Source organism: Bos grunniens, chromosome 5 (assembly GCF_055505025.1).
Source record: "Bos grunniens cultivar Pamir isolate PY7600 chromosome 5, Bosgru_T2T1.0, whole genome shotgun sequence".
Classification (NCBI taxonomy): Eukaryota; Metazoa; Chordata; class Mammalia; order Artiodactyla; family Bovidae; genus Bos; species Bos grunniens.
The window spans coordinates 30,610,016-30,626,371 of record NC_141169.1 but is presented as its reverse complement, the minus strand read 5'-3'; the positions used below and the strand labels follow the sequence as shown (position 1 = coordinate 30,626,371).

The 16,356-nt window shown below is 49.8% G+C and overlaps 2 protein-coding genes and 1 long non-coding RNA gene across 5 annotated transcripts in view; 1 reads left to right on the top strand and 2 right to left on the bottom strand.

The window, feature by feature from the left end:
• The first annotated feature begins 721 nt into the window (after positions 1-721).
• Positions 722-4,549, top strand: AQP6 (aquaporin 6). The gene is made up of 4 exons (XM_086399551.1): positions 722-1,233; positions 2,025-2,183; positions 2,447-2,527; positions 3,177-4,549. The coding sequence occupies exons 1-4, from the start codon at positions 841-843 to the stop codon at positions 3,387-3,389; spliced, it is 846 nt and encodes a 281-aa protein (XP_086255677.1). The 5' UTR covers positions 722-840; the 3' UTR covers positions 3,390-4,549.
• Positions 923-5,555, bottom strand: LOC147371631 (uncharacterized). Its single transcript, XR_015163675.1, has 4 exons — positions 5,014-5,555; positions 2,696-2,822; positions 1,948-2,136; positions 923-1,049 (listed from the first exon to the last, which is right to left on the bottom strand). It is a non-coding gene; the product is annotated as an uncharacterized LOC147371631 (long non-coding RNA).
• Positions 5,556-13,311: 7,756 nt separating this feature from the next.
• Positions 13,312-16,356, bottom strand: part of RACGAP1 (Rac GTPase activating protein 1) — a 37,202-nt gene continuing 34,157 nt past the window's right edge. For all 3 annotated transcript variants that reach the window (XM_086399546.1, XM_086399547.1, XM_086399548.1), the window contains exons 15-17: positions 16,186-16,321; positions 15,130-15,238; positions 13,312-14,532 (exon numbers count right to left, since the gene is read on the bottom strand). In XM_086399546.1, the coding sequence (XP_086255672.1) occupies positions 14,457-14,532; positions 15,130-15,238; positions 16,186-16,321 (321 nt within the window). In that variant the 3' untranslated portion in view covers positions 13,312-14,456. The remainder of the gene's footprint in view (positions 14,533-15,129; positions 15,239-16,185; positions 16,322-16,356) is intronic.

Here is a 16,356-nt window from a genome sequence, read left to right as displayed (position 1 = left end):
TGAGAAAATACCTTGGTATATTGCTGGGGGTTAAAGGGCAGAGCCTGGGTGTGGGTAAACTAAGGCAGCATAGTCACAAGAATGGTAAGCTGCCCTGTGAAGAGGCACAAGAGGGCGAAGAGTCAATGGAAACTCCAGACCAGTGGGCAGCAGAGGTACCCACCACCACAGGTGTCACCAGTTAGCTGTGGAGCAACTGCCCCTCAACCTGCTCCTCTGCACCCCTGCAGGCCCACGTCCTCAGTAAAGTTGACCCTGTTCACATCAGCTTTCAGAAAATGGTGCTCTAGGTGGAAGTGGAGGACAGAGCTTCCTTCACATCTGGGTTTATGGGGTGCAGAATAGTGTGAACCCATTTGGAGGCGAAGTCTGCAGGCAATGGGGGCCAGGAGACTAGGAGCCTGGGGCAGGGGGTGCACAGGGCCCTCTGACATAGGCCTTGGACTTGGGGATCTGAGTGATCTCGTTCTCTCTAAGCTGACGTCACGGATGGGAGCATCCTAGGGTCACCTGGGCCCCCAGACTGGGTGTCGGCCAGCAGCAGAGTTAGGCCTGCCCCGCTTGGAAAACTCCTGGGAGGTTCCAGTTCAGTGCCCAAGGACAGCCCCCCTCCTTTGGCTGTCATGTGAGTTTAGGGTGGGGCGAGTGTGTGGCCACCCCCACACCTCCCACCCCACCCCCCGAACACACAATACCCTGTCAGCCTGCCCCCTGCCAGTCTGACCAGCATGGTCCTTGAAGCAGCAGCACCATAAGGAGCTGCAGGCTGGAGCCGGAGCAGCCCGAAGACAGGAGATCAGAAAAGGCAGAGATCAGAAGAGGAACATAGACCCGGGGGCGATGGAGTCAGGCCGGCACAGCTTGGCTAAGATGCTGGTGTGCCGGCTCTGGATGACCATCAGCAGGGCTCTGTTTGCCGAGTTCCTGGCCACGGGGCTGTACGTGTTCTTTGGCGTGGGCTCGGCTCTGAGATGGCCCTTGGCGCTTCCCTCTGTGCTGCAGATCGCCATCACCTTCAACCTGGCCACGGCCGTGATCGTGCAGATCACCTGGAAGGCCAGCGGGGCCCACGTCAACCCTGCCGTGACGCTGGCCTTCCTCGTGGGCTCCCACATCTCCTTGCCCCGGGCTGTGGCCTACGTGGCTGCCCAGCTGGCAGGGGCCACGGCGGGAGCTGCTCTGCTTTACGGGGTCACGCCTGGGGACATCCGAGAAAACTTTGGGGTCAATATGGTAGGTGCAGGAAGAGGGAGAGGCAGGTCCATACAGGTGGTAAGTGGGGAGGGCCAGGCCGGGGCAGAGGGGATACAGCAGAGCACGTGCTCCACACCTGCCCTGGGGACGTGGGACCCTGGGGAAAGACCATGGCCTTAGTGCAGGCAGAGCAGGAAGGGGACTGTGGTGTGAGGAACAGTGGGGAGAGGGGGGACAGGAAGAAGCTACACTGAGGACCAGGAGTGGGAGGAGGACCAGGCACTTCAGGGTTGGAGCAGCCAGGGAGAGCTGGGGCTGTTGGGGCAGCAGGGGACCCTGCACCTACTTCACCTCCCCGTCCCCAACCCGTTTCCTCCTGTTCCTCTGACCCCAGCACTCTGCGGCCTGTCTCACCTCCCCAGATCTCTCTACTTACCCATGTTCCACCTACGTCCCCCAGTCCTCACCTTCCACTCCTACACACTGCCCCTCCCAGCCAGCCCACAGGCGAGCATTGTGCAACACAGCTTCTCCAGCCTTCCCTCCCCCACAAGCCCTGAGCCCCCACCTCCCCCTGGACCGTGGCCCCGACCACCCCATGGAGTGGGTGGGGTGCTGCTCACTCCCGCAGGGAGCAGGTGTCCGTGTGGGCTCACTTCAGGGTTCACCTGAACCCCAGTGCACCGCTCTCCCCAGCCCATGAGCTCCTTAAGTCCTGGGGGGCTGGCGGTGGCAAGGTGTCACAACCTTTACCTTGAGGAACGAGGGCCCAGGGATCACCATCCCCAGGCAGAGTCCGCTGCCTCCAGCATAACCCCCTGCTCGCACAGGTCCGGAGCAGTACCTCGACTGGCCAGGCGGTGGCGGTGGAACTCATCTTGACCCTCCAGCTCGTGCTCTGCGTTTTCGCCTCCACTGACAGCCGTCAGACCACGGGCTCCCCTGCAGCCACAATTGGAGCCTCGGTGGCAGTGGGCCACCTCATCGGGGTAAGGGGCACAGGGGACACCCGCCTGTGTACCCACTGGCCCCTCCCTGGGGAGGCGGCGGGGCCCTGGGGGCCAGAAGTGTCCCTCCCCGAACTTCTCATGCCTTGGAGCCAAGGCTATGCCCCATTTCAGGCCCAGGGCAGGGGGACCCAGAGCCCCAGTCTGGGGCTGGGGCTTGAGCCGGCGGGGCGGTGGGGAAAGGACTGTCCTCTCCCAGGCCTGCTTTCAGGCTGCTCACACCCTGCCCTTCACTTGCTCCCCAGATCTATTTCACCGGCTGCTCCATGAACCCAGCCCGCTCCTTTGGTTCCGCTGTCATCGTGGGGAAGTTTGAAGTCCACTGGGTGAGACCTGCCGGCAGCCAGGGGAGGGGAGAGGCCCCAGTGCCCATAGGGACTTTCACCAGCAGGGGGGCCCCAGACACTGGGGGACACCTGCCACGAACCATCTTCACTCCCAGTGGAGGTTTCCCTAAGCTCAGAAGACCAGGGCCAGCATCCTTTCTTGCCCACCTCAAAAAGTCGGGGGCATCCAGTAGACTGGCGAGAAGTGCGCCAGGGCCGGCGCTGCACCATTGGCCTGGGCCTCAAGTCCTGGCTGCTTCCTTATTCACTTCCTCCAGCTGGACCAGTTTCCAAACTTGGATAGAGAAAAAGACAAACAGAAATAGACACACAAACACACCAGCAGGGACAGGAAGAGCACTAGCCAGGGTTCTGGGCTGAAACGGGGGAGATGAGAGGGAGGCAGGGGTGGTGGGGGCCTGACCCAGCCCCAGGGAGGCTAGGTCCCTGCACCTGCAGAGACTCAGGGTCGGGGTTGCTGGGGGTGGGGGGGTGGGCAGTGGACAAGACTTGTGCTTCTTGAATTTGCCACCTTGTAGAAAGCTCCAGGGCTCCCGGGAGACCAAGTCAACACTGGAAAGCAGGTGGAGTCCCAGAGCCGCCCTGTGGTCTTGGCTCACGAGCAGGGCATCTGCTTCTGCCTCCTCAGATCTTCTGGGTGGGACCCTTGACAGGAGCCGTCCTGGCTTCACTGATCTACAACTTCATCCTGTTCCCTGACACCAAGACCCTGGCCCAGCGACTGGCCATCCTCACGGGCAGTGCAGAAATGGAGAAAATGGAAGGGGAGGAACCCCAGAAAAAAGAAACCCAGGCCAACTCAGAGGACACTGAGATGGAGACTGTGTGTCAGGTGGCATAGAGCTTGGCCTCCGCCCTCAAGCTTCTGAAAAGAGCCCTCAAAGTGGACAGCAGGCTTTATATAACCAGATTTCAGGTTTTCCTGGGGACATGGGGGGCTTGCGAGGTGGGGTGGGAAGGCTTGGCCTCTTGACCTAACAGGGTGGGCGGGGGATCCCCAGCCTTACATTTCTAGAAGGAACCTGGGAAGCAAATCTGCTCCATTTCCTCCTCTTCCATCGCTTTTAATGGGGCCGAGCAGAGGGAGGCAGGGGAATTCATCACCACTCTCCCTGTCTCTCATCTGTCTGGACCCCAGGCAGGACCCTGGGCTTCCAGGTCCCCATGTCTTGGAGAAAAAGGAATCTGAGCCCAGACAGGCTCTCTGCTCAGAGGCTGTGGGGACCTCCGGGAACTCTAACTTCTCACCCCACTGTTGGAAGGAGGATCCAGACTTCCCAGAAGAATCAAGTCCTAGGCCAGCCTCTGAGCTCCAAGGAGGGATGTCTCTGCCCTTGGATGTGGATGGGGGATGTGGCTCCCCCTCAGACTGGGGGCTTCCTGAGGCCAGATTGTCCCCTCCCAATATATCTTCATTCCTCACACCTCCAAATGAGGAAATCAGCAGAGAGCCCCTCCCTTGGGAAGAGCTGGCACAGAGAGGAATCTTTTCTCCAGCTAGTGGAGGGGCAGGATACGGGTAAGGGAGGTTCAGCCCAGATGGGCCTTTCTCCCCAGGTGTTCTGCCTTCCACTCCAGCCCCATCCACAGAAACAATCCTGACGGGGAAAGGTCCCGTTGCAGCACTCAGTCCGTGACCTGGGCCTGAAGAAGCCATCTCCAGACTCATTCTTAGCTCTGCCGGGATCCCCCATAAGCTGTTGAATATGCCCCAAGGATGGTGGGGAGTCAGGAATAACCCAGAAAACCAAGATTTGCAGTTCAGTGCCTCTGAAAGACTACTGGAGTCTCACCTAGTTTGTTAATATTTACAAGCTGCTATAAATCTCCTCTGCCTATGACCTGGGATCCTGTCTGGATCTCAGCTTCCTCAGCTGTAAGGGCTGTAAAATCTACCCCCGAGATTGATTTTAAACAAGAGATTGGAAAATGTGTTTGGAAGTTAAAATGATAGAATAGAAAAACAAATCCAATAAATGATTATTGTTGCTGTTACTGTAATTATTGGGTTTGAATACAATTGCTGTTGATAATGGGAGGAAGGAGGAAAAAAGGGACAGGGAGATGACTGAGAGGGAGGGAAAAGTGAGTAGGCTTTTCTCATTTCATCTGCTCTACTTACCCAGGGCCCTACCTTCTTCTCTCCTGGACCTACTGACCTTTGTGAGCTTTGTGAGTGTCTGTGTGGGGGGGTGATGGGGGAACAGGAGTCAGGTTGGGGAGGGACCCTGGAATGAAGAGACAAGCCAGTAAAAGTCAATTTTTCTCATCTCTATGGTGCCCGTCACTATGGTACCCTGCACTACAGCAGTCAAAAGCATGAAAAACATAGGTCCTTTTCCATGCCAGTCTCCCAAGGACAGGGCAACAGGGCCCATTCTGTGACAGTGCAGTGGCTGAGTCCTAAGAGCTCGTGGCCACAGCAGCCGTGTTCTGTAATACAGTCAGTGCAGAGAACCACTCACATCTCTCCAAGCTGGGCCCCACTCATTCATCTTCACAATCTCTCAGAGCCCAGGGCCTCCTGTGCCCTTTTATGAGCAGCGACAGCTGGGCGTGCAAGTGTGTGCACGCGCACACATGCGTGCGTGCGATTGACTTGCTAAAGGTCACCCAGCTCAGTACCACAGACCCCCCCCCAAGGTCTCCCCAGCTCCCAGCTTAGAATTTTCCAAAATAGAGCTCCAGGGGGGCTTATACAAGCAGCGGCCAGAGAAAAGAAGGAAGCAGGAACTAGAAGGTTGAAGAGGACAGGGGGGTGGAGCTCCTGCAGCAAGCTCTTAAGCTCCGAGACAAATTATCTCCGCATCCCTGAGAACCAAGCACGCAGTGGGTGCTCAATAAAAGTTTGATGAATGAATGACTGAGGCTGGGCGGCTGGGGAGGGAGGGGAGGTGGTAATTGATCAAGAAAACTCGGGAGTCACTGCTCCAAATAAGCCAAGAAGACAGCAGCTGAGAAGCCTACGCTGGAAGGCTGGGGGAGCTGGGGAGAGGCTGCACAGCCACTCGAGCTCCTGCGCCTGCCCTAGAGCAGACCGTGGAAACTCTGTCCCAGCTGGCCAAGAGCATGAGGGTGACTGCCTGAAGAGAAAGCAGGGGGCTATTTTCCCAAATAGTTCTTTAAAGCTCTGCTCTGTCAGAATAGACTAGAGCAAGAGACAAGCTTCATGAGAAGTGAGGAATTAGGTTAGAATCTGAAGAGCATCCAAAGTTAGACACAGGAATGAGTAACCAAAGGTTAGCTTCTCCTTCTCTGGAGCCCTTTAATAGGACAGCCGGCCATCTGCTTGGATGTGGGAAGGGCTGGCCTTTGGGGAGCCAAATTTCAGTGGCTCCAGCCAGGGTCTTCGCTTCACAGGCACAACTGGAGCCTGGATGAGGGGCTGGGGAGCTTGGGGAGGACAGAGACCCAACCAGGCAGACCCTTGGTGTGCACTCCCTTCCTCCCTTTTGTCAGGGGAAGTTTTTAATTAATGGTGTGTAATCTGATCTGGCCCTTCTCCCTGCTGAGTGCTGCCTTCAATCAGCGGAGCCATCTGCAATTGCAATTCATAATTCTCCTGAAAGGGAGGGGGGCCTGGGACGGATGCCTTGGTGATTAATACAATTAGCCTTTTATGTTGATGATTGTCTTAGCAGGAGCAGATGATGTGAGCGCAGAGCCTAGGCTGTCGCATCCCCATTGGCTGGCAGACAGCCCCTCTCCATTCCCCACCCCCACTGCCTCCTCCGGGTGTAAAGAGGACACAGGTCTAATCTGGGACCACGCTGCACAGTAGGGGGGCTCCACGGAGGGAGCTCCTGGGACTGAGAGGAGAGGAACAAGACAACTATCCAGAGACATTCACTTTCCAAAAGAAAATCACTTGGGCCTAAAGGATTCTGTGCGTCAAGGTTTTTTTGTTTCTTAAATAGTAAAGACCATATAAAGATAGAATAGGGGTTGAAAGTTTAAACACGGGCTCAGCTGCATGGACTCTGCCAAGTTACTTCAGGATCCTGAGCCTTAGTTTCCTCATTTAGAAAACAGGGTCTGTTCATAAGGGGCTGGAAGAACCCAATGGGGCCTGACACACAGATCTCATTCAGTGGTGGTTTTCAGAGTAATCAAGGTAGACTGCCATGCCCTCTGCCGAAAAGTTCAGCTGTTTCTCCTGCGGTTTTTAACATGGCCAGGCTATTACTAAAGAAGGGATCACTTTCTCCCCATACACAAGCCTGAGCTTGAATAAAGGAGACAGAGAGGGAATGTGTGTGTGTGTGTGGAGACAGAGAAGGAATGTGTGTGGAGAGAGAGAGAGAGAGAGAGAGAGAGAAAGAGTGTGTATGTGCTGTGGGACAATGGGGAGGCAGTGAGGAAGATCCCAGAAAAAAGGAGTCAAAAATCAAACCTAAGAGAGAAGTAAGGCCCTCTTCAGAACACAGTGGTGAAGCATTTGGATGGACTGCAGTTTGGGGGAGACTCAATGAAGCAAAGGAGGCTGGGTGGATATAAAGCGGTGAAAAGAGCAGGGCTTTGAGCACCTGGAATCTCATACGAAAGTAAACAAAAGGGGAGCAGCCAAAAGAGCTGAAGCTTTAAGAGGCAGCATAGATCAAAATCTGTGATCTTTAATCTATAATGAGGTCAAGTGATCTGGAACAAGCTAATTGGGGTTTTGATGGGAGACTCTGCTCGGTCAGGAGAGGTGATCAGCTCAGCCCCTTTGGGCTCACAATGCAGTTCTCCATGACCTGGAACATGAAGACAGCTCCTAGCAAGAGGTGTTAACTGATAGATAGCCAATGCCAGGCCTCTGGAATGTCAAGGGGAGGACAGGGAGGGACAGAGGGAGGGGAGAGGTTAGGGCTAATCAAGAGGAAGCTTCCGGCCAAGAGGTCACCACTCGGGCAGCTGGGGCAGGGGGTCTGCACAGCCAAGCTCTGTAATCACTTCTCAGGGGGGAGCAGCTACACTGAGGAGCAGTCACATATTTAGCAAAAGCTACAGAGGGGAGGCATGGTTAGTGAAGGGGGGTTATGAGACTGGGGAGCCCAAAGGCACTAATTAATAGGCTGCAGTTAAAGGGCAGAAAAGCAGGGAATGGAAATTTTTCAGAGCTCTGATTAAGTCAGATAGAGAGTCAGTTTCTGCCTGAGCTGGGGGTGTAAGACGCCAGAGACAGAGACCAACAATTCCCCTGCACCCCCGCGGACAGATGGAACAAGGCTCAGGCAGGCCAGGGCCCAGCCCCGGTCAGAAGAGAGGACAGGACAGCAGTCCAGGACAGCGACCAGTTACAGAGCACCAACCTAGAGGCCCCTCCCCAGCCCTGTTGATGCTTCCAGGCCTTTCAAGCGGCCAGGTTCAGCCTGAGTCCCAGCTTTCAAGTCATCAGCTCCAGGCTCTCTGTCTGAAGCTTCCAGTTCCTCCCTCCTCTAAAGTTCCACAGCACTCTGCACCCACCTCCGTCCTGGCACTGAACACATCTCTTCATAGTTTTGGGAACACCTCTCTCTACCCAAGCAGGAAGACTTTCTTAAGCAAAATTATATTTTTAGTCTCATCTCCAGGCAACAGGTTCCTTAACTTGACCATCTGTCCCCATTTTTTGTCGGTGCCCATAACATGGCCTTCCAGTTTCCAGTGAGGAAAGTGAAAGTGTTAGTCGCTCAGTCACGTCCAACTCTACAACCCGGCTCCTCTGTCCATGGGATTCTCCAGGCAAGAATACTGGAATGGGTTGCCATGCCCTTCTCCAGGGAATGTTCCCAACCCAGGGATCAAACCCAAATCTCCTGCATTGCAGGCAGATTCTTCACCATCTGAGCCACCAGGGAAGCCCCACTTCCCCAAGGAGGAAAGACCTCTGGCATTCCAGATTTGGTGAGCGAACTGGACAAAGGATTGTACAGATTATCTAACACCTCCATGTAAAGAACCTTGGATGTTTCAATACTGTACTGTGATTTCAGAACTCTACCAGGATGTGTTGTTATATCATGGCCAGAGTCTCACTGATCCACAACCCCTTCTTTTCCCCCTTCTCCAACTCAGGGGTCACATGTAAGGGTTCTGGGGGTCATGACTGGGGCAGATTTTGATTCTCTTCTACACATTGCTTGTCTGCTTCTTCATACCAGTTGTCCTGGGGCTAAGCCTTGTTTTTCCTATACTGCAACTGCCCTCAGACCTGGGGAAACTCTCCGTTTTAATCTCTCTCTGATCACAGCTAAGTAGAAGGTTCCCTTGCCTCCACACTGGGGCTAGCCAACAGCCTACCTCTCATGAACAGATAATATTTCCAAGCCAAACAATCTGGATGATAAGATGCACCACTACTGTACCAGCCACTGAAGAAAAGCACTGTTACATACCACTGATTATAAGAGAATCTAATTCTCATTAAATTGTATTTTTAAGTGCATTTTACAGTAAGGAAATGATCATTTCTCCTTCAAGTCTTGGCTCCTTGACTCAGATTTGGGAATGGAAGGCCCAAGTGGGACCGCATCACAGGGCTCAAGTCTTCTTCCTTAGATAACATTCATTGCCCTCGTATGCACTCAACTCCTCTGTGCATCTGTTGCTATTCCAGCTTTTAAATGCCCAGGCTGCCCCTCACAGTGAGCATCTCTTCTCCTTCAGCACCAGAGCCCACTGAAGAGAACCCCACTTTTTTCACAGAGGCAAAGCAAAACACAAACCCTGCCAAAGCCTGGACTGCCATTTTTGAGATCACCACCTAGCACTCCGACACCAATTATCCAACCACTTCCTACCCTACGGGGCTACCTGCCCCCGAGCCTCCAGACCAGGGCCCTGAGAAGATGCCGAGATTAGTCATCTGCTCTGAAGCGGGCTAAGACGGCGCCAATAAGCTGCCAACTGCAGGCAGTTCCCGTTAAAGCAAAGCAGCTGGAAAGGGCTTAGCCCTTTAATGCTAGCAGCTGTATCTCCACAGTGTGGCTGCTCTGCTGAGGGGCTGGACTCTGTCCAGAAGCATCAAGCATTTAGCCCAGTCGATGTATATTAACCTAGGAGGAGAGCAGCCAGCTCCCTGGGAAGAGGGGAGGTGGTTCAGTTAAGCACCTCCACCCCCAGGTTTTGCTTTCCAATGAAGAAGAAAAATCCCAGCCCCTTTGTAGGACTCGGTCTACTAAAATCTGGACAAACAGTATCATCTCACAGGCAGAAAGAGCTTTTCTCACAGGTAGCAAGAACAACTCCATTTTTAAAACTCACCTAAGGACAGAGCCACTTATTAGGTTTTTTGTTTGTTTTTAACATTTGGCTGCACTGGGTCTTAATGGTGACTCGTGGGCTTAGTTGGCCCTGCAGCCTATGGGCTCTTAGTTCCCTGACTGGGAATCAAACCCACGCCCTCTCCATTGGGAGAATGAAGGCTTAACCACTGGACCACCAGGGAAGTCACTCCACTTGTTAGTTTTGACAAGACTTTAGGCCACTAACCAGGCACTCATTCTCCTTTGACCTTATTTTTTTCCTCTGAGGTCTCAAGTATTCTTTGGATGCCAGGTGTACATTTGTGTGAACACAACAAACGGGCTTCCTCTTTTCCAAGAGGCTCCTCAGAGCCCTGGGCTCTGAGGGTGATGAGGGAGAAAACTGAACAGCCCTCAGAAAGCCCTGGCACAGAGCTGGCTGCTGAAGAGAGATCACTCGAAGACTTCTTACTCAAAGCCAGATGGTGAACATGAGACGGGGTGAGAGCTAATGCCACTCAGGGGAAAGCCAATAAGCTAATCCGCTGACACGTCTCTAGAAGCGGGCTGATGGCTTTGGCTCAGTCTTGCCTGATCTTAGCTCTGGGCTTCAGAGCACACAAGATGCACATGGGTGGCCCGGGAAGACTCCCACGAGGACAAACTTAAGCTCATCCTCCACCAGCCCATCCTTTCTTTCCACACAGAGGACAGCACCAGACCACCAAGCCCAGGTCCTCCAACTGACCCAACAACCCAACATTATGGAATGAATAATCTCCAGTCCCAATGCTTTTCCCAGCGGTCTGGGCCTTCCTGCTCTTTCTGGGTCATCTGTCGAGAGTGCATAGGCACGTCTGCATACAGCCAGCCCTGAGTCGAATTATTTACATACTTAATATCATAGGCCCCATGATGCTGGGGAAGTCTGAAGTAGCAAACACCACAGCTAACCTCCAGAGCAGGAGCTGTAATCTCCAGATTCTAATCCCAGCTAAACTACAATTTATGAGAAATTGAGTCAAATTACTTCACTGAGTTTGTCATCAGTTGGGATCCCATCACCTATTCCACCCGTGTGGTGTGGTCAAATATGTTAAATGGAAGCACCCTGTATATTGTAAGTAACCACATTACATTTCCTAGAGGCTTTGTGGAGAATCAGTTCTTAATTCTATCTTCATTGATGACCAGAGAAGATATTAACTGGCAAGTGCTTTATTAGAAGTCTAAATATCCATTTACATGTGTCTAAGCCCAACACACATATGGTGTCCAACTGTGTGAGATGCAAGAGTAATGCTGTATAAAAACAGTGAGACTAAATGAAGCCTGGCAAGAGTTACAGAGGGAGAAGGTATACAAAAGGGAAAATTCCTGCTTCCAACTCTGTGTCCCTGAAAAGTGGCCTCCTTTCCCATCCTACACGACTGCAGAGGACAAGGCTCCCACACACTGCAAGGTTATTCCTGGTGACGTCAAGCTGTCTTCAGCCTGACTTCGTGAATAGAAACCATCAACAAATATAGACTCTGAAAATGAGAATCTCACAAATCACCCAAGTTAAGGACCTCTTGGTCTGGGGCCTTTCACTTATTTACAAAATATACCAGCTACAGGAAGCAGATTTTATTTTTTTTAATTACTAAATTCTTAGGTGAAGTGGCCACTCTCCAAACCCTGTTTATACTAACAGCACAATGACTAACATGCCCTGACTCTGCAGGCTTAAAAGCTTTTCGCACCAGTGGCTCAAGCTTGAGTCACGACCGAGATTATCGTTAAAGCACACAGATCAAGAACCTACTGTGTGAGCTACGCCAACTTGGACTCAGCACCTGCCACTCCTGCTTCTCAGGTCTGGATGCCACAGCAGCTCTTTCCCTGCTCCTGCTGAGAATCTAAGAAAAGGTGACACATGATTAAGCAGACTGCTCAGTATCCCAGGCACAGCCTTGGGTCGCCCAAACACTTTCCAATAGGAAACCACATACTGGATGTGCATGCACGTGTGTCTGTCTCCCTGTCCAAAGGCTGAGGTGGGCAGAGAGGCCCTACTATAACCAAACAAAAATACCAAGCCTGGGATCTCTGCTCTCAGCACTCGCACAGTGCTCCTTGTCACTTTGTGCCGCTCGGTAACTGAAGCATGAATTTAGGAACTCAAGATCCCTTTCAGTGCCACAGGGTCAGTTCATAGCCCACAATGACTTTTTTCCCCCACAGTTAACTCAATTGAGAACCCTACAGTCTTCTGATGGAAACTCAAGATGCCTTCTTGCCCTCTTATTTCTGCAAGCAAAGAACTCACCTTCTCAAGGAAGAAAAAAAACCATTAAATATCCAGTAATAAACACCAACTGTTGCTCCTAAATCAAACCATGTAATGCTTGCCCAGTTAAATCAACATTAAACTCAGGAGCCTTACACAGATGGATGGAGATGAATGGATTTAAAGATGTAAATATTCTGGCTATTAGCAAGTGGGATAATAAAGCTCTGCATTAAAGACAGAGTAAGAGGCAGCATCAGAAAGGGTTAGGATTAGGAGCAGGAGGTAGTGTGACACCCACTCCCAAGCCCCTGCCACAGATCTCACATCAAGGGAGTACAATTTAATTAAGAAAGCCCTCGAAAGTCAAGCTGTTCCACATGAAGTACTGTTAAAGAAGTTGAAGGTTGATGCATATTTCCCTCTGCTAATATCAGAATTATTTTCATGGCTAAGGTCTCTTGGCCTAGCCTAGAAACCAAGCAACTGGCTGCCAACATTTGACACACAGGACCATTTCCTTTTTCGTTAATGGGCCATCAGTTCCTGCACAGGGTCTTCTTTTGCCTTCACTCACATTATACAATCCATTTGCTTCCTCCACATTAGTGACTTAAAATGTACCTTGGGGAGATACTACAGAACAGCAAATATGGAGACAGGCCAACACTAAGCTTGCAGAGAAATAAGAAAGACAGCATCCAGGACAAAGTTTAAAAAAAAAAAAATCCTAAAGGCACACATGTGTGTGTGTGTGTGTGTGTGTGTGTGTAAAGAGGGAAAGGGGAGAGGGGACCCATCCTCTGTCAATTTGCTGAGGCAGATGGGCCCTGCCGCAAGAGCTACCACCTCCTGGGAAAAAAGCCAGTAGGTTGCCTCCTCTCTCCACGGTTACATATTAAGCCTGCAACTGTTTACGTTCAATCTCAGATACATTCTGTTCACCAGCTTCAGAGTTCCAAGTGCAGGTGCCCTCCGTTAATCATCCCAGCTCACTCCAGAGGCACTTCCAGCAGTGATGGGTATTCCAGGCAGTCAGCCAGACAGTCGTTTGTGTTTTTCTTTCTTTCTTTTTCCTGCACCATTCTCGTCCTTAAAGACTTGTTTAGAAAGTTTGGTTTTTGTTTAAAGTAGTTTCTTCAAATAAGGGGTTAAGAGTCAGGACAAATCCAGGACTTCACTTTGGACAATGAAAGAGACTGAAACAAAGAAACCAACTCCTGGTGGTGGTGAAGCTGGAGGTGGTGAGGGGGGAGCGGAGAAATGAATGATAAGACTCAGGACACTTTTGGGGAAATATATTTTCTTTAAAAAGGCATTGAAGGTTATCTTCCAGACAAGAAAATCAATCTCACATTCATTTTGAAAAAACTATTTACTTTTTTCCAAATGTATGTTTTACAGGGTCAGAACATTCTATATGTTCTGAAACTATGGGTCAGAAACATTCTATAGAAGGAAGCATTTTGATAGGCTTTGTAAATAATTCTAATAGAAGGAAAAGCTCATATTTATCTAGATGCAGCTATGCTCCATAGGAAGATTTCAGCATCCAAAGTGCAAAGACAAAATGACTGTGGCTTTTCTTGCCACTCAAAATATTGACAATCTTCCCTTACAGCCTACTCTTGTTAGTTGGGTGTTAAACAGACGGTACACTGACCTTTAGAAGTAGAGCTCCAATGGACAAGGGGGCGGGGGGGTGTTAAGCATCAGAATGAATTCAACTTAAGAATAAACTGGCTCTGACCCCAACCAAACCCAATGTCCCAACAGAAGCCCATTAGAAATAAATATAAATTGTAGTATAACTTTTACAAGGTTGTGCCACTTAACACTATTAAACCTAATCAAACCAAATTAAAGCCAAGCACACTCCCATTACTAGTTTAGTCCTCCCCATATCCCACTTCTATGAAGGCTCCACTGTTACAGCTCAGCTCCTAACAGGGGAAGGGGAATTTCCAAGTTCTCACGAAGGAGCCATCCTAAATTCTCTGCCCAAACCTTTCTTTACCCTGCCCCCGCTATTTCCCACCCCAAGACAAGTCAGTCTTACCAAAGAGGCAGGGGCTTCTACCACTAGTCTCATGGAAATTACATCAGAGAAATGTCATTACATGAGGGAATTTGGCTTTAAGCCAAAGGGATGTCCCTCCTAGCCTGCAAAAGAATCACAATGAATTTCATACCCCTGTAAAGATCTCCCATCTAAGAGCTCCCAAAGACAGCACAAGGTGTTGATATTACATTACTTGAGGAGAAGGAGAAAGAGATATATATAGTTTTCATAAAACCCCCATGCACAATTAAACATGATTAAAAGCCTGGAGAATGCTAAAAGTAGTAATGAGGCTGCAGAGTAGAGAGTACAGGTGCACTCTTCCCCACAGTCAGTAAATGCTGTCAAGTAACAGGAGACACGACTTCACTTGAGCATTGGAGAAGCAAAAAAGTTGCCTTGTCGTCCTAGGTTGGTGGCAGACTTGCTTTTGCTCCCAAATCTAAAGAAAAAGAAAATGAACTGGAAAAGTACTCTATAAAAAATGATAAATAAACAACTATAACGTTACTTGACAATCAGCTAAAGTAGGAAACCCTCAGCAACTACTCTGTAAGCCGCTCTTTATCACCTGAGATGAGGGAGGGTAAATACTAAAGACCTTTGCTACTGCTGCTGCTGCTGCTAAATCGCTTCAGTCGTGTCTAAATCTGTGCAACCCCATAGACGGCAGCCCACCAGGCTCCCCTGTCCCTGGGATGCTCCAGGGAAGAACACTGGAGTGGGTTGCCATTTCCTTCTCTAATGCGTGAAAGTGAAGTTGCTCAGTCATTTCCGACTCTTCGAGACCCCATGGACTGCAGCCCACCAGGCTCCTCCGTCCACGGGATTTTCCAGGCAAGAGTACTGGAGTGGGTTGCATTGCCTTCTCCGCTAAAGACCTTTAGACCCTTTCAAAAAGGGTATCCTTACAGCTTTTAACATCGAGCTGCTAGCTAAGATCTAATTCAATTTTTCTTTCAATAAGCTTCAGCATGATGGGAAGGATGTCCAAGGAAGTGACCATTTCCTATTTCCTGAGCCAACCAATTCTACATACCTGGGAGTGTTCCTGGTGAGGGTGGAGCGGACTCTCTGCGACAGGGAACTGGATGAAGGAGTCTTGAGGAGCTGATGCTCAGGAGTGGTCACAGGCCCCAGTAAACTCACTTCAATCAAAGGTAAGACATATTTTTAAAGGAGGCGGGGTGGGGAAGAAAGCATTCTCGTAAGGCAACTATTATTAAGCTACAAAACCTGTGAGACACTTAAGAGCTAAGTTTAGAGACCTAGCAAAGTCCCGGGGGTCAGTTTTGTCATCATTTTATAACACACAAGTATATTTTTTGAACTATGCAGGCAATGCTCAATGAGTAGCTAACATTCATTTTCTGACTTAAGCCATTCTCAAACTCCAAACTTCACAAATCTAGCATCTATTTGATTTTTCCTGTACTAGAAAAAACAATATACTTCCTTAAAAAGCAACTTGCAATAATAAAAGAACAGGTCTCCGATGCCAATTAAGTTGGAATGAAACCAGTCTCATACACTTTTGGTGGCAATACAAATTGGCAAAAGCCTTTAAGAAATCAAATTGGTAAAGCATACCAAGAAACAGAAATGTTTAAAACCTTTATTTCAATTCAGTAATTCCCACTCCAAGGAATTTACCATTAGGAAAAATAAAAAGGCATATACATATGTTAATGCCATCAGTATATGTAGTTATGAAAAACTGAAAAATAAAATCAGTACCAAACATAGCATATTTAAGTAAATTATAGTTTACAACCATAAAAATGATAAGATCATACAGTAACAGAGAAAGTTCTCACAAAATGCTAAATGAAATAACCAATTATATCTAAATTATTATATCTATATTTATAAAAAATATCCATATGGATAAAGAAAGAAGAACATGGAAAAGTGAAAAAAAAGTTAGGATGGTAGAACTGTATAGCTTTTTCTTTAATGTTAGAATTCTCAAAAATCTTTTAATTTTACTAAAGAATATGTATTTCAAATGGCTCTAGCAAAGGGAAGGAGAGGGCATCCAGCCAAAAACCAGAGAGGGAGTCAGGCCCTTTAAGAAGCACGACTTAGGCCTTACCTTTGACATCTGGGGTCTGTGGTGTCGAGAAGGCGTTTGCGTTTTCAATGACATGCATGGGGTCGATGTTTTCTTGCTCTACCATCATGAACTGGCTCCAGTATTCCAGGGGTAGTGACAGCAGGCGTTCTACCACCTAAAAGCCACCCAACATGTTAGCGAACTATCAAC